The 15,911-nt window shown below is 38.8% G+C and overlaps 1 protein-coding gene across 1 annotated transcript in view; it reads left to right on the top strand.

Moving 5' to 3' along the window:
• MAP3K5 (mitogen-activated protein kinase kinase kinase 5) overlaps positions 1-15,911 on the top strand; it is a 100,763-nt gene that overhangs the window by 42,341 nt on the left and 42,511 nt on the right. The window contains exons 6-9 of the mRNA XM_057379283.1: positions 475-581; positions 2,979-3,149; positions 6,971-7,083; positions 14,259-14,418. Of these exons, the coding sequence (XP_057235266.1) occupies positions 475-581; positions 2,979-3,149; positions 6,971-7,083; positions 14,259-14,418 (551 nt within the window). The remainder of the gene's footprint in view (positions 1-474; positions 582-2,978; positions 3,150-6,970; positions 7,084-14,258; positions 14,419-15,911) is intronic.

Here is a 15,911-nt window from a genome sequence, read left to right as displayed (position 1 = left end):
GAGTTTGATTTTTTAAATTTTTTCTTGTTTTCTTTAATATGTCAGTGAGTAAGCTGCTTTAAAAAATGAGGTGTTGAAGAGTCTTTTCTTTTTGTTGCTCATACGTGCCTCAGAGGTTTGGGATGCCTTAATTCAGATACAGTTAACTTTATAATGTCTGCACAATATGAACACCRATATGTGTTTAGTTTTTGAAGTCATCTTCAATCATGAAACAGATACATTAGTATTTCCACAGGACCATGTTGAAGCAGCACAGGAATCCCAGTTGTGCTAAATACTGTGYATATTCCCATCTCTGATTAGTGTCCCGCTATTTACAGTTTGAGACTGAAGAAACTTAAAACCATAAAACTTTTAATGGACTGAAAATACTTCTTAGTCTGAAATAATATCTGCTTAGGTCRAAGAGGGGTTTATATAGATATACCTCAGTACAGCCACTTAAAACTTTATTATTCCCTTTTTTGGAAGGATTATGATTCCATTGTGAAACTGGTGAAAACTTTAGAAAAACTGCCCACCTTTGACTTGGCTTCCCACCACCATGTGAGGTTGCATTATGCATTTGCACTAAACAGGTAAGAATCTACTCTTCCTTCTGCTGTGGAACAGTAAATCAAAACGTCACACTTCACAAAGGGTGGGTAATCCTGTGTGAAGTTTCCTACTGGAATCTTTATACACAGTTCTGTGATTTTGACGGAGGCAGCTTTGGGGATTCTGAGCTTTGTGACAAATCTAAGCTTCTTTTTATCTCATACTGTCAAATTTTATTCATTTTCCTTTAGCACATTTGTCTTTCCATAGGTTTGCATTGTTTTTTGTTTCGGTACCTAAATTAGAGCAAATAAAGACCTAGCTATTTTCCTTCTGTAAAATACACTTAACACTGCTGTGTGAGTGACAGTGCTGCATCATTTGTGCTAGCAAAGACATCATCATATTCAGGTCTGAGATCTGATATGTCAGGAGACAGTAGCAGACTGTTAATCAAATGTCCATCAGAAGATTTTCTTGTATTATAATAATAAACTAATGTTCATGTTCTCTGATAACATGGACAAAATGTCATACATGGAGCAACACACACTGCTTCTGTGGATTAAATGAAAGACAAGCCTAGATTTTCTTTCTAGGATACTGGCATTTAGGCAAGAGACTAAAAGGGGAGCTTTTTCAGAGGAAATTACACATGTTCTCTGCTCCCTTGCTGTTTTCAGAGTGAACAATTTGCTGTTGACTTTTAGAGAAGTAGACCAGGTGTCGGCAGGTATTGAAATTCTCAAATATAGACAATGTCTACAGATGGTTCTGCTTCTCACAGATTTGAATTTTGTAATTCAGGTTCACTGAGGAGGCTTAAAACTGTATATCATGTCAAAATTATGTCAAAACATGTCACAAGTAATTAGTTGAAAAAATAAATTCGAATTTTGAAGAAAAAAAAAACCAACAAAACCCCCCAAAACTAGCTGTCTGACCTTTTTTAAAATCTGAATAAAATGTCCAGATAATTTCTAGTGCTTTTATAGCAGTTATATTACGGTATAAATATTGTTCCCTTTTTGTTTTCCACTTTGATATAAATATGTGAAGTTTTGCAGATTAAAATAATCCAGGATCTATCTGCCACTTCTACAGAGCCTTCACAAGGTTCACTGTGTGTTCCTTGGAGTTTTAACATGTGGTTTACGACAGCAAAACTGTAGTATAATCTTTTCAGGCATATCCTTATACTTCATGGGTTGTGTTGGGATTTCTTGCAGACTGAAATTTTGCATAGGTGTGACTCTAAGATGTGGCCTTTGAGGGTGTCTGACAAAAGATGTACCCAGTACCTGCAAAGGAGTTCAGATGAGATTTTCCAATTCCTCTCTTCTCCAGACTGAACATAACACTAGAAGCTATGACAGGCATGAAAATGTTCATGCTTTAGTGTGCCAAGAAGGAATTACTTTGGCTAATTGTGACTTTCTCCTTACTGGGAGTATAGAGGATGTTTTGTGAGCTAAGGCAGGTGTCGAATACTCTGCACTTYGGAATCTTTGCTGCAAAAAGAATGTATCTCTTGCTTCTAATCCAGGTCACTAGTACGGAAGGATGGAGCGGCTCAATTAGTCAGGATTAGTCTGACCTAAATCAAGAAAGTGTGAGGGCATTGATGATGGAAAAGTAAACAGAAATAAAAGTAGGGACCTCTGTGTCTGAAGACTAGCTAAGTGTAAATAATCCATGTTGCAAAGCGTTATTTCCTGTACTGGTTTTGTTCTCATTAAATTCATTAATCTGGATTAGAGATAGTCGATACAAGATGTGGAAGTGTTGAAAAGGGAGTAATTTGATTGTTCAGTACACAAACACATTACAATTCTAAACTTTTGATACTGAATGATGTATGTATCCAAACTATGACTCACCAGGAAGTGTCTAATGCTTGCAGTTACGTGGTTTATTTGTCTGAAGTGCTTCTTTTAATATTGCCTTATTGGCTTTACTCCTAAACCTTCCCTATCATGGGAGTTCCATCTGGTTTGCACTTTTTGGACTTTTTGCTTCACATTCAAAATGTGTATAAAAGGAAAAATCACWAAGACAAGGTTGAATCTTTTTTCCTTTAGAGCATGAAAGAACTGTTAGATGGGAAAACAAGGTTCATATTTTTCTATTTTATAAGGAATTAACACATGATCTTTCTGAGAATTTCCTTGGAGGCTCTTGCTGTTTTCAGTGCTTTGCTCTAGCAGATGCTTCGTGAGAGAGAGAAATTATATTTGGGGGCTTTTTTAAAGGTTTCCCATGATGTGAAGAAAAGGAAAAAAAAGGAAGGAGAGGGTAAATGTGTTTTAATAACTTAGTCCATTATGTCTATCCATCATTTTACATGGATAAAGTCATACGTCTGTATTAAAATGGGGTCATAAAAAAGTACTTCTTGTTAACTTCATTTTTTTAATAAAAATTTTTATTTTCAATAGACGAAATCTGCCTGGAGACAGACAGAAAGCTCTAGAAATTATGATTCCCCTTGTAGAACAAGAAGACCAAGTAGCTTCAGATATGTACTGTCTGGTTGGTCGAATTTACAAGGACATGTTTTTGGAATCTGGGTTCATAGATACGGAAAGCAGGGACAAAGCAACRTTCTGGTGAGTACTGTTTTCCTGGTCTATGTCCTTTGTTAGCTTTGGGAAAATATTCCTCAAACAAGAATATATACAACAGCTTTTCTTCCCAAATATTTGACCGCCTTAGGGGATAGAACGAATCTTCCAAACTTCCTTGCTTATTTGTCACGAATGAGAGATCTGTGTTGTTCACACATCTCATTCTGCAGAGTTACTGCTGTGCCTCAGAGACTTAGTAGTTTAGGTATCTCATCAGAGTGCATTTTCCTCATTTTTTCCAATATGAAGTCTTGTATTTACTKTATTATTCTTAGGAATGTGGGCCAGATAATAATCAGTCATGAATCRATTGGCATGTCTGGAATCTGATAGATATCAGCTAGGTAGGCTTAGAGGTGCTGAGGTTTAACTCGGAAGCAATGTGATTGTTCCAAACGTATCAGCCCAGCATCACCATGTAGTATATGAATATTGAAGTGGATTTCAGTGGCAGCAGTAGTCAAAGAAGCACACAGTCAATAATAGATAAGTTCTTGTCCTCATGTTAGACACAAGAATCTTGGTTTTTTTACTGCTTTTGAAATGCACTGATTCACTATTATGTGGAAGAGGTTAAAAAAAAAAAAGACACGGGATGCCATCCTAGACTTCTGTCAGGATGAGCTGCTTTTCTGCCTTCAGATGAGGATACAGACAAGCTGTGTTTATGTGTCCTGCACATCACATCTTATCTCTGGTCTTGTGCTCATCAGCTGCCTGTTRAAGTAAATGTTTAGAATGGAAAACTTTCTTCTTCCTTTGTCATTTATCACATGTTTTCAGTAAAATTCAGCTTAGAGCTGTCTCTTGTAAAAGATAAGATGTAATTGCTTACCATTTATGGCCTCACAATACAAGTGCAGTTGATAATTTCTGGTCATGCTTTACAATTTTGCAGTTCTTACTGGAATTCTGGAAGATGTTGAAATAACAGGAATGCAATATATTATTATCATTCCTCCCCGCATAATTTTGGGTTAAAGAAAAGCTGCACTTCCTGTAAGGCAAAGCCCATAAAAACTTTCAGGGGTCTTTTGTAAACACTGTATTTTGCTAATATCATGAACAAGATAACAAGAAAACTTRGGCATTACTACAGGCTAAATGAAATAAAAATTACTTTTGCTATTGYTGATCTTTCTTTCTCCTCGTTCATAGTGCCTTATGAACAGATAAACTTTGATATTATCAAACATAGTTGAGCTGAGGATAATTATAACAGTGATGAGTTCATGTAGCCATTTTAACACACTTCAGATAGATGCATCTCAGCAAGTTTACAGTGATTACAGGTATTTGAGTTTAGGAAAGGGCTGAGGCTGATAGCTCCTGCGCAGGGAAGGGTGCTGGCCAGCCCCTAAATAATCCCTGATGTCTCTGGCAAATGAGATCCAATACAGAAAGCTCTGTGTGCCTGCTGCCTCCAGAACAAGGCATCTCTGTTGAATCAAGCTGGAGTTTGGCCGGAAGCTGTACTGGATGGTCCAGTTGCTTTTAGTTTGAACTTTATACTGGATATTGATTTGAATTTCTAGTGTTAGTCATACAGCAAGCTTGACATGATGAAATGTTGACTCACAACTCAGTGAAAAGCTCTTAGAAAGGAGCAGGCCTACTCCAGCAGGCCACAACAGGACAAGGTGTGTGAAGGAACAATGCCTCTGTGGAAGTACTACATTATGTTGAGATAAAGGTTATTATCTCAGAGAAATGAGGATCAGAGAAGTATAGTGAAGTGCATGAGATAATGAGAATTTGGCAGGAGAACCAAAGCACTGGTCATACAACAACTAGTGATGTCAAGGTACTTTGGTCTATTCCAGTTTTTTAAAAAAAAACACAACAATGTGCTTTTCTGACAATTAGAAAACAGGATAAAAGACTTTCATATAAATATGARAGAGTAGATGAAAGTGTAATAATTAACTGTCACTTTCTTGTTTCRCACTGACAGTGTGAATCAGACTTACCAAAGCTACCAAGTCTTTATTCACATCTTTTCATTGCTACCTCCCTAATACAGTGTCTGCACTGCAACGTTTTCTCAAATGTCAGCAACTGCAACATTTTTCCAAAAGTACTGTCTTTCTTGTATTGGAACAAAACTACTCATTTCCAAGATTTTTTTTCTTCGTCTGTCAATCTTTTCTCTCTCCTTTTCTTATTGCATGAGAATTTCCACATGGGAGATCTCTAGGGCAAAAAAGGTAGTCTGGTTCCCAACATCAATATGTCTCCAAACAGATAATGCCAATACAGGGCTCCTCTTAGATGTATATACTTAGAATCAATGAGACTGCTGCTCTGTTTGGTTGGCAAATTTATATGGATGGATTTTTAATTTGTTTTTAGGTTGGTTGTTCTTTGTGTGTATGTATGTGTATTTTGGTTGGGTTTCTTTAAGTGAGACAAAAATAGTTCGTATGTATTTTCTTCCTCATTTTGTTATAATTCACAGTACAGATGATGGAAGAAAAAGAATCTAGTACTCTCTGCTTCTCTTGGGTTTTTTAGGAGGACTAGACTCTTGTCTAATGATTAAGGTCCTTGGAGGAGGGCAACTGAACTATAAAAAGTGAATATATGTAGCAGATTGAAGAGAAGCCTGACTTACAGTTTTGGAGAGCAGAGCTTATGTTAAAGGATGGAAAGCCATGAATCATTAGAGCAGAAAAAACAACAAACAAAAACCAGCCATGTTTTTGGCTTAGTTGGATCAAAATGCCTTAGCTTTGCTTTCATGTCAAAGCATGGTCTAGAATCCTTAGGTTTTGCATAGGTTATTTTTCTTTCCTTCCTTATATACTAACCCTGGAGCCTAATACTTTTTTTCTGTGTTCCCTTTTTTGTCTGTATTTTTATCGTCTGTAAGAAAGTAATTTTTAATTCCATTTCTTTTACTGTAGTGAGTTGTGTTGACTGAATCTCTTGTGCTTCTTAACTCACATACACAAGTAGTCTTTGCCTCTCCTTACAGAGGGTGTGTGTGTCTATATGTGCAACCAAAGGTGTTCCAATTCTGAGGAATAATTTTAAAGCTCTAGAACTGGTGTTGCTGTTGTCACAACTACTTGCATTGCTAGCATGAGGATAGAGTGTGCTGTGTTGGTGTGAAGCACCTCCACTTCTTTCAAGACAAGGTTGAGAATAGGTGAATGCTTCTGCCATTTCTCTTGATTGCTCAGTTCTTCTTGAGGAGAGTGAAATTTGTCATAGGCCTTTTTTATCTGAATAGACTCAYAAGGACAGTGTCAATAAGACACTCAGTAAAGAATAAAATTTGGAGTAGCTGAAACCATAGCTAACTGTGAGGTTTATTCTTATATCACTTGCTTCTGTGCTTATACATTTTGATATCCCTGTGTGCCATTGTCGCAGATTCTATTGTACAGAAAGTGCAATATAATCTAAGGTTTCAAGACAATGAGAATTCATATGTTAAAGAACAAATTAATGAGCTTATTAATAAATATAACTACGAGACAGGTCTTTCACAATCTGATAGCATTATTCTGTTTTATTTGATCTTRAAAAAAATACTGTAAGATACCATAACTTTACTAGGGTGGATGGATAGGGTCTGTTCTTGTTGTGTGGGGAGAAGRGAAATGGGAGGAGGATGTATAAATAGCAGATGCCTAAAAATAACTACAAGGAATGTGTGGAAAAAAGTAAAATATTTTTGCTTCCATKGATTCTTGCTGTGTAAACAAAAGATAAGCACTTAAAGTACCTAAAACTGTAATGATGCCCCAACTAGATTGCATTATTTAGAAAGTAAACTTGAATGTTTGTTTTTCTAGGTTCAAGAAAGCGTTTGAGTCAGAGCCAACATTGCAATCAGGAATTAATTATGCAGTGCTCCTCCTGGCAGCTGGACATTGCTTTGATACTTCTTTTGAGCTGCGGAAAGTTGGTAATTATAACTTGTAAATTCACAGTGAAATCACATTCTTGTGAAAGTACACTACCACCCACTGTTATAGGGAAAAAATCTGATGGTTGTACATGAAAGATTTTGATAGAGAGCATTTGATTATTTAAGTTGGTCTCTYGCACCACTTCTGATCCCACCTGACTGCAGGTGAGTGCTGTCATGAAGACCTGGTTTCAGTGTCAAGGTCTYAAATGGTTATCAGAGCTTAGTGAAAACCAAGCTTCCTGGTGAAGGCATCGTTTGTATGAAACTGGAACACCTGAAGGGGGAATCCAGTTCCAGCCAGCACTCTTTAAAACAAACAAAAACCACTGTAGGGAATAGGGACAAGAAGTCTATCCTAAGACGGAGGAAAATGCACTTGACTTGAGCTTGGGTTGGGTTGAAAGAAGAATCTTTCGCTTCTTATGTATTCTTAGAGGTTTCTGAATGTCTGTATTAATAGAAAAATAGAATAAGAGTGGTTTGGGTTGAAGGCACGTTTTAAAGACTAGTTTAAGCCCTTGCTGTGGGCAGAGATGTCTTTCACTAGATCAGGTTGCTCAAACTGACCTTGGATACTTCCAGCAACAGGGCATTCACATCCCTGGGCAACTTGGTCCAATGTCTCGCCACCCTCACCATAAAAGGTATCTTACTTAAGAGGGAAGAATTAAGGTGACTATTTTGTTCGTGATTTTGTTTGCGATTTTGTTGATTTGAGGAGAGCAAAAACTCAAGATTAGTCAGTAATACGTTCTGGGAAGGTTTGGGAAAAAGGACTGAATGTTATAATATGCATTGGAGTTGGTGGTGTTCTCTGTGAATTTGTATAATTCTTGACTTTCTCTAAAGTTTTTTTGTATCTTTGTTTCTCCTGAGAAGGTTGTCAAGTGAGAAAGAAACAATTTTTTTAATGCCACAGAATATATCTGTATTCAGGCTCTGCTCTAGTTCAGAAGTTAGGTGTGCACTGTATGTCTGGAAGTAATTTCCTGGGTAATTTTGAGTATGAAGGTCAGAGTGAGATGATTACTTTCACATAAATARCGAAAGTGAAATTTAAATTCTCAGGTGTGAATGAAGGTATTAATTTGGATGTGTTAGGCTGCATAGAGTTGCCCCAACTACTGAGTTTGCACTTCTGTGAGTGAGTGAGATTTTGCTTTATGGTTCACGTAGAATACTTTTACATCCTATACTGAAATTTGAATTCTTGTGCCAGAGTAGGAGGTAAAAATATGTGTTCTACATATTGCATAGCATTTACAAATACTCACTTAGCTGGCCTGACTTTAAACTAGATAGTTTAATTGAGCCAGGCTATATTTTTTGTGTAGTTTAATTTGAATCCTTCAGTTTTAAAGAAACTACTCAATTGCATACAGGCTACAGCCAACTAGATCTGTACAAATTAATTTTACTGAGGAAATCTGTGGTATTTCTTTGATGTCATCTTATTATTYGTTTTTCCAGTGTTGTTTTCCCTATCGAGAACATTACGAAATTAATGTTCATTATTACATAAGACTYCATCCACAGCTGATGAATTATTTAGTGCAGAAGTATCCTGCTCGTTTGGTGGTTTGTTTGTGCATTTATTTGCCTKCCCTATGTTAACATGTAGTTGGTGTCTGCTGGAAACTCTTGATACAGCAACCCCTCCTGTTAGCTGCTTGTGTCCCAGGGAATATTGTCAAAATACTTTCAGTTTCAGACTGTCTCAGCTATTTTGAATTATGTTTTCAAATACATTTATAGTACAGACTCTGTGTGTGTCACTGGTCATTTATTTCTTGTTGATGAGACTGTAGTCACTATTCACAGTTATTATGGAGCATGGGCTTGGAAGGTACCTCAAGGATCATCTGCTACAAACTTTCTTTGCAAAAGCACAGTCTAGACAGGATAGCCCAACACCCTGTCCAGCTGAACCTTAAATGTGTCCAATGTCAGCAAATCCACTGCTTCCCTGGAAGATGATTCCAAGGGCTGATTCTTCAAGTTTTGAAAAATTTTCATCTTATGTCCAATTGGAAAGTCCCCAATAGTAACTTGTACCCATTACCCTTTGTCTTTTCCATGTGACTCCTTGTCAAAAGGGAGTCTCCATCTTCTCTGTAGCCATTCTTTATGCACTGGATGGTGATAACACCTCCCCTAAGTCTGCTCCTCGAGGCTGAACAAACCCAGCTCTTCCTCATATGGCAGATGTTCAGTCCTTTGTTCATCTTTGGCCATTGTCTGGACCCTCTCCAGCCTGTCCGTATCTTTTGTGTATAGTGGGAGCCAAAACTGAACAMAGTATTCCAGGAGTGTCCTGGCAAGCACTGAACAGAGTGGGATAGATAATGGCTTCTTTATCTCTGCTGGTGATGCCCCTGTTGACACGTCCCAACATCCCAATCAGTTTCTTTGCTGAAGGAGCATACTGCTCACTCAGCTTCTTGTTTTTCAGGACTCCCAGATTGCTTTCCACAGAGCTGTTCACCAGTGGAGTAGATCCCAGCCTGTGCTCCACTCCTGGATTTTGTTTCCCCAGGTGCAAGACCTTACAGTGGTCTTTGTATGAGGTTTTTAAGATGGTTTGAGTTGTGCTAGATTCTGAGGATAATTCAGTATTTTCTTTGTCCAGTGTTAAAGTTAACATTTTAGACAAAACCAGGCAAAATCACAGAGATTGTATGGGAAAATGTTTTGGGTTTTTTCTGGTCCTAAGCATCTCTTACATGTGTGTAATTCTTTTGATATCACCTCTTTCTTTTAGCAGCAGTTGGATTTGCCAGGCTTTCAGTTTGGTGTCCCCCGAACAGCATTATCTGTAGTACATAGAAATCAGACAAGTTATGCTTTCTGGTGGGAGATCAGGAGGGAAGCAAAACCAAATTGGTCAAGTTCAGTCCAGGTTATATGGAAATTATATTGTTAGGCTGGGAAAGTTGAAGAAAGGATGTGGGCACTAGCAGTTCTTCACAGCGTGCATGAGACTATACTTGGAAGATGCATATCCGCTTACATTGGCAATGTTGTAATAACTCCAGTAAAAATTACAATAAATCCAAGAGAATTTTTACCAATCTGCATCAGATCAGAAAATTTGCCTTCTAAAAGTTCCTACCTGTACTTGTCAGATAATAATTCACAATTAAATGATCAAATGCAGCATTAACGAAAATCCTCCTTCTGTTTTTTGGGCAGTATTGCTTTCTTAACCATACAAAGAACTTYGAGACCAGAACAGAAGTGCAGTGTTCTGCATTGATAGTAATGATCTCTGCAGGCTGTGCAATTTTGACATACAAAGGATCCTGTAATATGAATTGTTCTGTCAATATTKGAGCAAGGAAAGCAGTTTATTTATAAAGCCTTTATGGTAATATTTAACTGGTAATATCTACTTACTGTATGTTATTTTTGTCACAAGCTGTGTATATGTTCTTGGTGTTACAAAAACAATGGCTTTTCTGTAGTTAATGGTTCCTCTATTTTGGCTCACTTCTCTTAAAGGCAAAATATTTTTGATAAAATATACTGGAATTCTGCTGCTGCTTTTTTCTCTCCCCTTGTGAAGGCCTAGTTTATCATGAAAAGAGAGAGAATGTCTTGACTTTGCCTGGATTTTCTTATACTCTCAAAAATCTTTTAAAGATGGTGAAAGAAAAATAAACTTAGAAAAGGGAAATTATACAAGGAGACCATAGACTCAGAATTAAATTCATGAAGGTTCACTTTGCAAGTTTTCAAAACAATCCCTCCCCCCCAGTTCTTTAAACTGGAGTTATAGTCTTTTGAACTTATTGCTAATGTCATAACATAGCAGCTGCATTTCAGGGATAAGTAACTTGCCTTTCAGGGATGAGCAACTTTGTAGAGTTTCGCAGAGGATGGKCAGCAAACCAAAGTGACTTTTAGCACCAAGTACTTCACCTTTCTCAGAAGAATTTGATGAGAGGGTGATGTTGTCTTCTCTAAGGTAATAGGATCCATTTCACAGAATACTAGGGTGAAACGTCCATTTTATCCAGGTTACATAACAGTGATGATTCTCAAACTCCATGTCCTCAGGTAACATTACTGCTACACATCCRTCCTTTTTCCCACTATCTTCTTGTAAGTCTCCCTTACTAAGCCAGGACTCGGTTGCTGTCACCAGTCCTACCCTCCTGATAAACACCTTTCCCTGCCATGCCAGTGATGCCAGTCCCTCCCCATGTGGGTTGTACTTTTCATCAAACCCACACTCAGTCTGTACCTCGCTTTAGCTCTGTTCCCACATCTGGAGCAYGGAAGGGTTGTGATGGGTGTGTTCCTGGAGCTGCAGTGGAGCAGGGCAGGGCATGTCCACCTGGGGAACCCAAGACCATTGCTGCTGCTTGCTGTGACAAATGGCTTGTGATAGCTGGTCAGTGGCCACTGCAACTGTGTGTGCCGCTACCCAGTGCTTAGCAAAGGCCCTTTGCACAGTAACTTCCTCCCTTTCCCCTTCCTCCCAGCAAAGGCATACCCAACTGAAATGATCCRTGTATCCCTGTGATACCAGTTCCTTACTTCCCTTGTGATGAGGTCACAGTAAAAACCTGTGGAAGTTAGTAGGTGTCTGTCTTTCCTTGYGTGTGCTATCCCACACATGCAAATGTTTTAGATAATATAGTAGAGCCCTTTGGCCTTTGAAGATATTGCTGAGGAGTGTTACTCCAAAGTCCTGGGGGAGATTAGTTTTTCCCAGTGACTATGTTTTGTGGATATTTCAGTTTTGYTCTCTAGAACCCAGCTAAAGTTGAGCACTTTCAACACAAATTCCCACTCCCTATCCTTCACTGACTAGTGCAGGTGTACATCTTCAAGGAATCTCTCTGTGAGTGTGAATGTATGTAACACCCTGGCTTAAAGCTTTGCAGAGAYGGTCACCACAGTTTCTTGTGGAGTTGACAAAGGTGATGTACATTATGACTTTTCTCAGGCAGATCAGAGACGTTTCATAACATCTATGGCATTGTTTTTCTCTTCAGGAATAGCAACAACCTATTTCCCAAGAGGCAACCAAATAATGTTTTTTATGATAAAAGGACTATTTTGTTCTGTATGTTACTCAAGCATGACAATTTCTTGTTAGCAAGAGAGCAAAAGTACAAAATACAGATGTGAAATAAGCTATAGGCCACTTGGATACAATTTCATATTTTAAAAGCCTTTATTACCTGACATTGATGTCATAAAAATGTGAACGATGTGATAAAACAGGATAAACTTTGTAGGCTGAAATGTTGCTTATGTAATGATAATGAACCCATTTTGATATTTGTTGCTGCTTCCACCATGAAGTGTAGTCTGCTAGCTACTCAAGGAAGGTTAAAGAAAAAAACAAGAAAAACAGTTGCATTGAAATTTCTCGTGAATACTCAGCCAGAATATCAAGGACAATGGAAGATGATGTAGGAGGGAAACTGTCATAGTGGAGTAGTGTGGGAAAAGTGAAAAAAAGACTACAGTGGTGAAGARGCTTCTTGTGTAAGCTGTAAATTGGTTTTTCTGCAGGGGATGGTTTAGSGTATCTCATGTTAGCTATATGAGCAGCTCCTATGAGCTAAAACTCTTCCTGAAGGCCAAAGGGAAGCCTATAGTTCACAGCAAACTTAGCAAATCAAAATAAAACCTGAGGTTTACAGGTTAGGSTTAGGCTTCAGAGAGGTGTTGAACCTACAGCTGTGGGGACACTGGCATTAGACAAGACATTGCAAGGCCAGCACGCCAGGCTGCTGTCAGAGATTGGATGTTGCATGTCTTGAAACACCTTGCAATGCCAATGCCTGTGTGTCCTGGGAGGGACTGGCCAGGCTTTGCTAAAGGGAAGGCTTTAAACACCCTGCTATGCACCCCAAGCCCCGCCTGAGCTGTCAGTCAGGGACTCTTGGCATGGTGATGCTACCTGGGTGAAACCATGGGCAGTCCCACCTCAGGGGAGAGCACACAATGGCCGTGGGGCTTAAAGGACAGAGTATGAGGTCAGCACATGGTCAGCACCACCTAGAACCCTGCATGCAGTTCCTGTCCTGCCCCCACTGGAATCCTAGGAGATGGGAGCTCTCTGTGTGTTTTTCTAGATCTYTTCTCTCCTTCTATGCCTCTTCCTCTCTGCCTCTCTTTCTTTCCCTAAATCTCTTGTCCCGGAACTGTTGGGTAGCATAGCATTTCATAAGTTGGAATGTTTGGGCTCAGTTTATGCTATGTAAATGCTAAATTAACACTACGTAGTGCTATGAGAAGTGGGTTTATGTTGAATGAAGTGTTGTATTTCATCCTTTGGCAAAGATCATTGAGTTTGTCATTCAATTTTAGTATTTTTTGCCAGTAAACTTCAGTGTGATTTTCACCTCTTGAGTCTACCTTGTGGGCATTTCTCCTTTGCACTAAGRCAGAGTAACACAACCTTGAGCTAAACCCCTGGATCTCAGGATCCAGTGCTTAACAGGTGCCAACATTGCCAACTGCACCCTTTGTCATCTGTGCCACCTCTGGTGATGAGCATCTCTTGGCTCAGTGCCAAGCTGCTAGTAGGGGCAAGATTTAAGCTTGAGAGAGTCCCAGCAGTCCCACCTAGGCTCTCCAAAATCTTGAGTTGCTGAGGGACTTTTTAATATTAATAGATGTCTTTCATTGGGGTAGGACTTGCGGCAGTTAAAAGAGCATCACTGCTGGAAGAAGCCCAGTGGATCATCTGTTCCTTCTGCATGGGACCTTGTCTATAAAGGTAAGTTTGGGGCTTGGGTCTTGTAAGTCAAAAAAACAAAGCAGAAAAAAACATAATAGGTGCCTTATTCAGCATCTGTTAAGTTTTTGCAGCTATGTTGTGTAGCCTAAGGCCCCTATTTACCTTTACAGATGAGGTCCATGCAAGAACATAGGTAATCCGACTGTGGCCTTGTCCTGACAGTGATGATGTAAAGTCCCTTTCTTGAGAAGCCTGTAGGAAGAGGGGGTGGGGAAAAAAAATTCTTCTACCTCTTAGGGCTTTCAGAAGGCATATAACATTAACTGGTAAGTATGATTTCCATGTTATTTTATCAAAATGGAGAAGGTATAATAATTTAAGCAAAATAGATTTCAAATAAGGGATATAGTTATTTTCAAATTACATTAATACAAATTCTTGTGACTTGTTATTCTCTTCACTACAGGAGTAAAGATCAGCAGTCTGCTTGGKAAAAAGGGGAGCTTGGAGAAACTGCAAAGCTATTGGGAAGTGGGATCTTTCCTGGGGGCCAGTATGTTGGCTAATGATCATCTAAGAGTGATCCAGGCTTCAGAAAAGCTGTTTAGACTAAAGGCACCAGTATGGTAAGGTGATAAATAAGGCCATGTACATTGCTGTGTTTTAAAATGTTGGGCTCCTTCAGCTTTCAAATTAGTCTCTCTGTTTAGCTGACAAGAGATATGTTTGGGGGTTTTTAAACAGATTTTGCAGTGTGTGTTGTTTCARTGCACTTTTATCCAGAGAAGGGACTCTCTTCCCCTTTTGTCTTTATGCAGGGATAGATCTGATATGGGTCTTTAATTTGATGTGTGAGAAGGGCAGGTTCATTGCTGGCCTCAGGCTCTTCCGARGTCAAAGAGGAAAGGAGGAGTTGCTTATAGGCACCATACTACTACATTGCTGGCGAGAAGTGGTAGTGGCTTGGGAGTTTAGTCATAACTGCCTGGAGGTTTGGGGAATGCCTAGAGAGGCCTCATATACCTTTAAATGTTGTTAYAGGTAGGCAAATACTGTTTTTTTAGGAATTGAATACACATGAGCTGTATTGTGCAAGCTGCATCTCATAATAATTGAGAAGACTGCAGATCAAAGTCCAATTAACAGAAAGGCTATAAATCCAGGGTTAAGGGCAACCCCATAGATTCAAGATCTGTTATACAGAGGCCAAGGGATGTGTRCTCTGACAGCAGGCTCCCAGCTCCTGCTTTAGATATGGGCAGTAATTAAGGACCCGTCTCCTCCTTGTTAAGGGTTGGGATTGTCTCAGCTGGGGAGAATCAAGACTCTGACTAAAAAGTTGTCATTCTGCCAAATGAAAGATGAATGTACAGCCCATGTATTCTTATCTTTTTTTAAAGGCTGGAAAATGTCTCCAGAAGGTGATCAGAGGGATGCTAAAACATGTAAATGCTAAACTTCTGCATTAATATAGCATAGAAACTGTCAAAATTCGGAATTCTAATCTTCTGACAAAATATTTCATAAATATTATTTAAAATCTATTTATTTGCAAGGTTATCCATTTTTACTATATGTATGTTTTACTAAGGACTGCATAGCACTCTCTGGAATTCTCTTGATAGAATTTTCTGGACTTTATGAATGCCTGGTTGTGAGGATTTTATGTGCCTCAGTGCCTTTGGGGTTTAAATCTGTGGATTAAACTCTGAAAATACAGCCTACTCATTTGTGCTTCAGGAAGAATTTCTCCTATGAGCAATTCCTTCCCAGTCTGTTGCTGCTTTATAGCAAGGCTCCCTCAGTGAAAATGGGAGTAGACACAGTACCTTAAGCTAGCGGTCCTGATAGCCTCAGAAGGATGGTTGGAAATTGGACAGCTATGGAAATGTTCACCAAGACCCTCTGAGTTTAAATTGTATCTTCTTGTCATGTTCCTGGAAACAAGTTTCCATGAATAGCCTAATTGTGGTAACGTGATAGCAATAATAAATCTTCTTTTAGCATGTATATCTTATTGCTGTAGTATACCTGAAAATTGCATGAGATTGTGTTTACGACTACTTTTTCTTTCCCCAAAAAATGCCAAGAGAAAACGTTATGAAGGAGCCCCATAAAT

This window comes from Malurus melanocephalus, unplaced genomic scaffold (assembly GCF_030028575.1).
Source record: "Malurus melanocephalus ecotype Western Australia unplaced genomic scaffold, MMel_1.1 scaffold_400, whole genome shotgun sequence".
Lineage (NCBI taxonomy): Eukaryota > Metazoa > Chordata > Aves > Passeriformes > Maluridae > Malurus > Malurus melanocephalus.
Note: the sequence above shows the minus strand (reverse complement) of the source record. Positions and strands in the feature narration are given on the sequence as shown.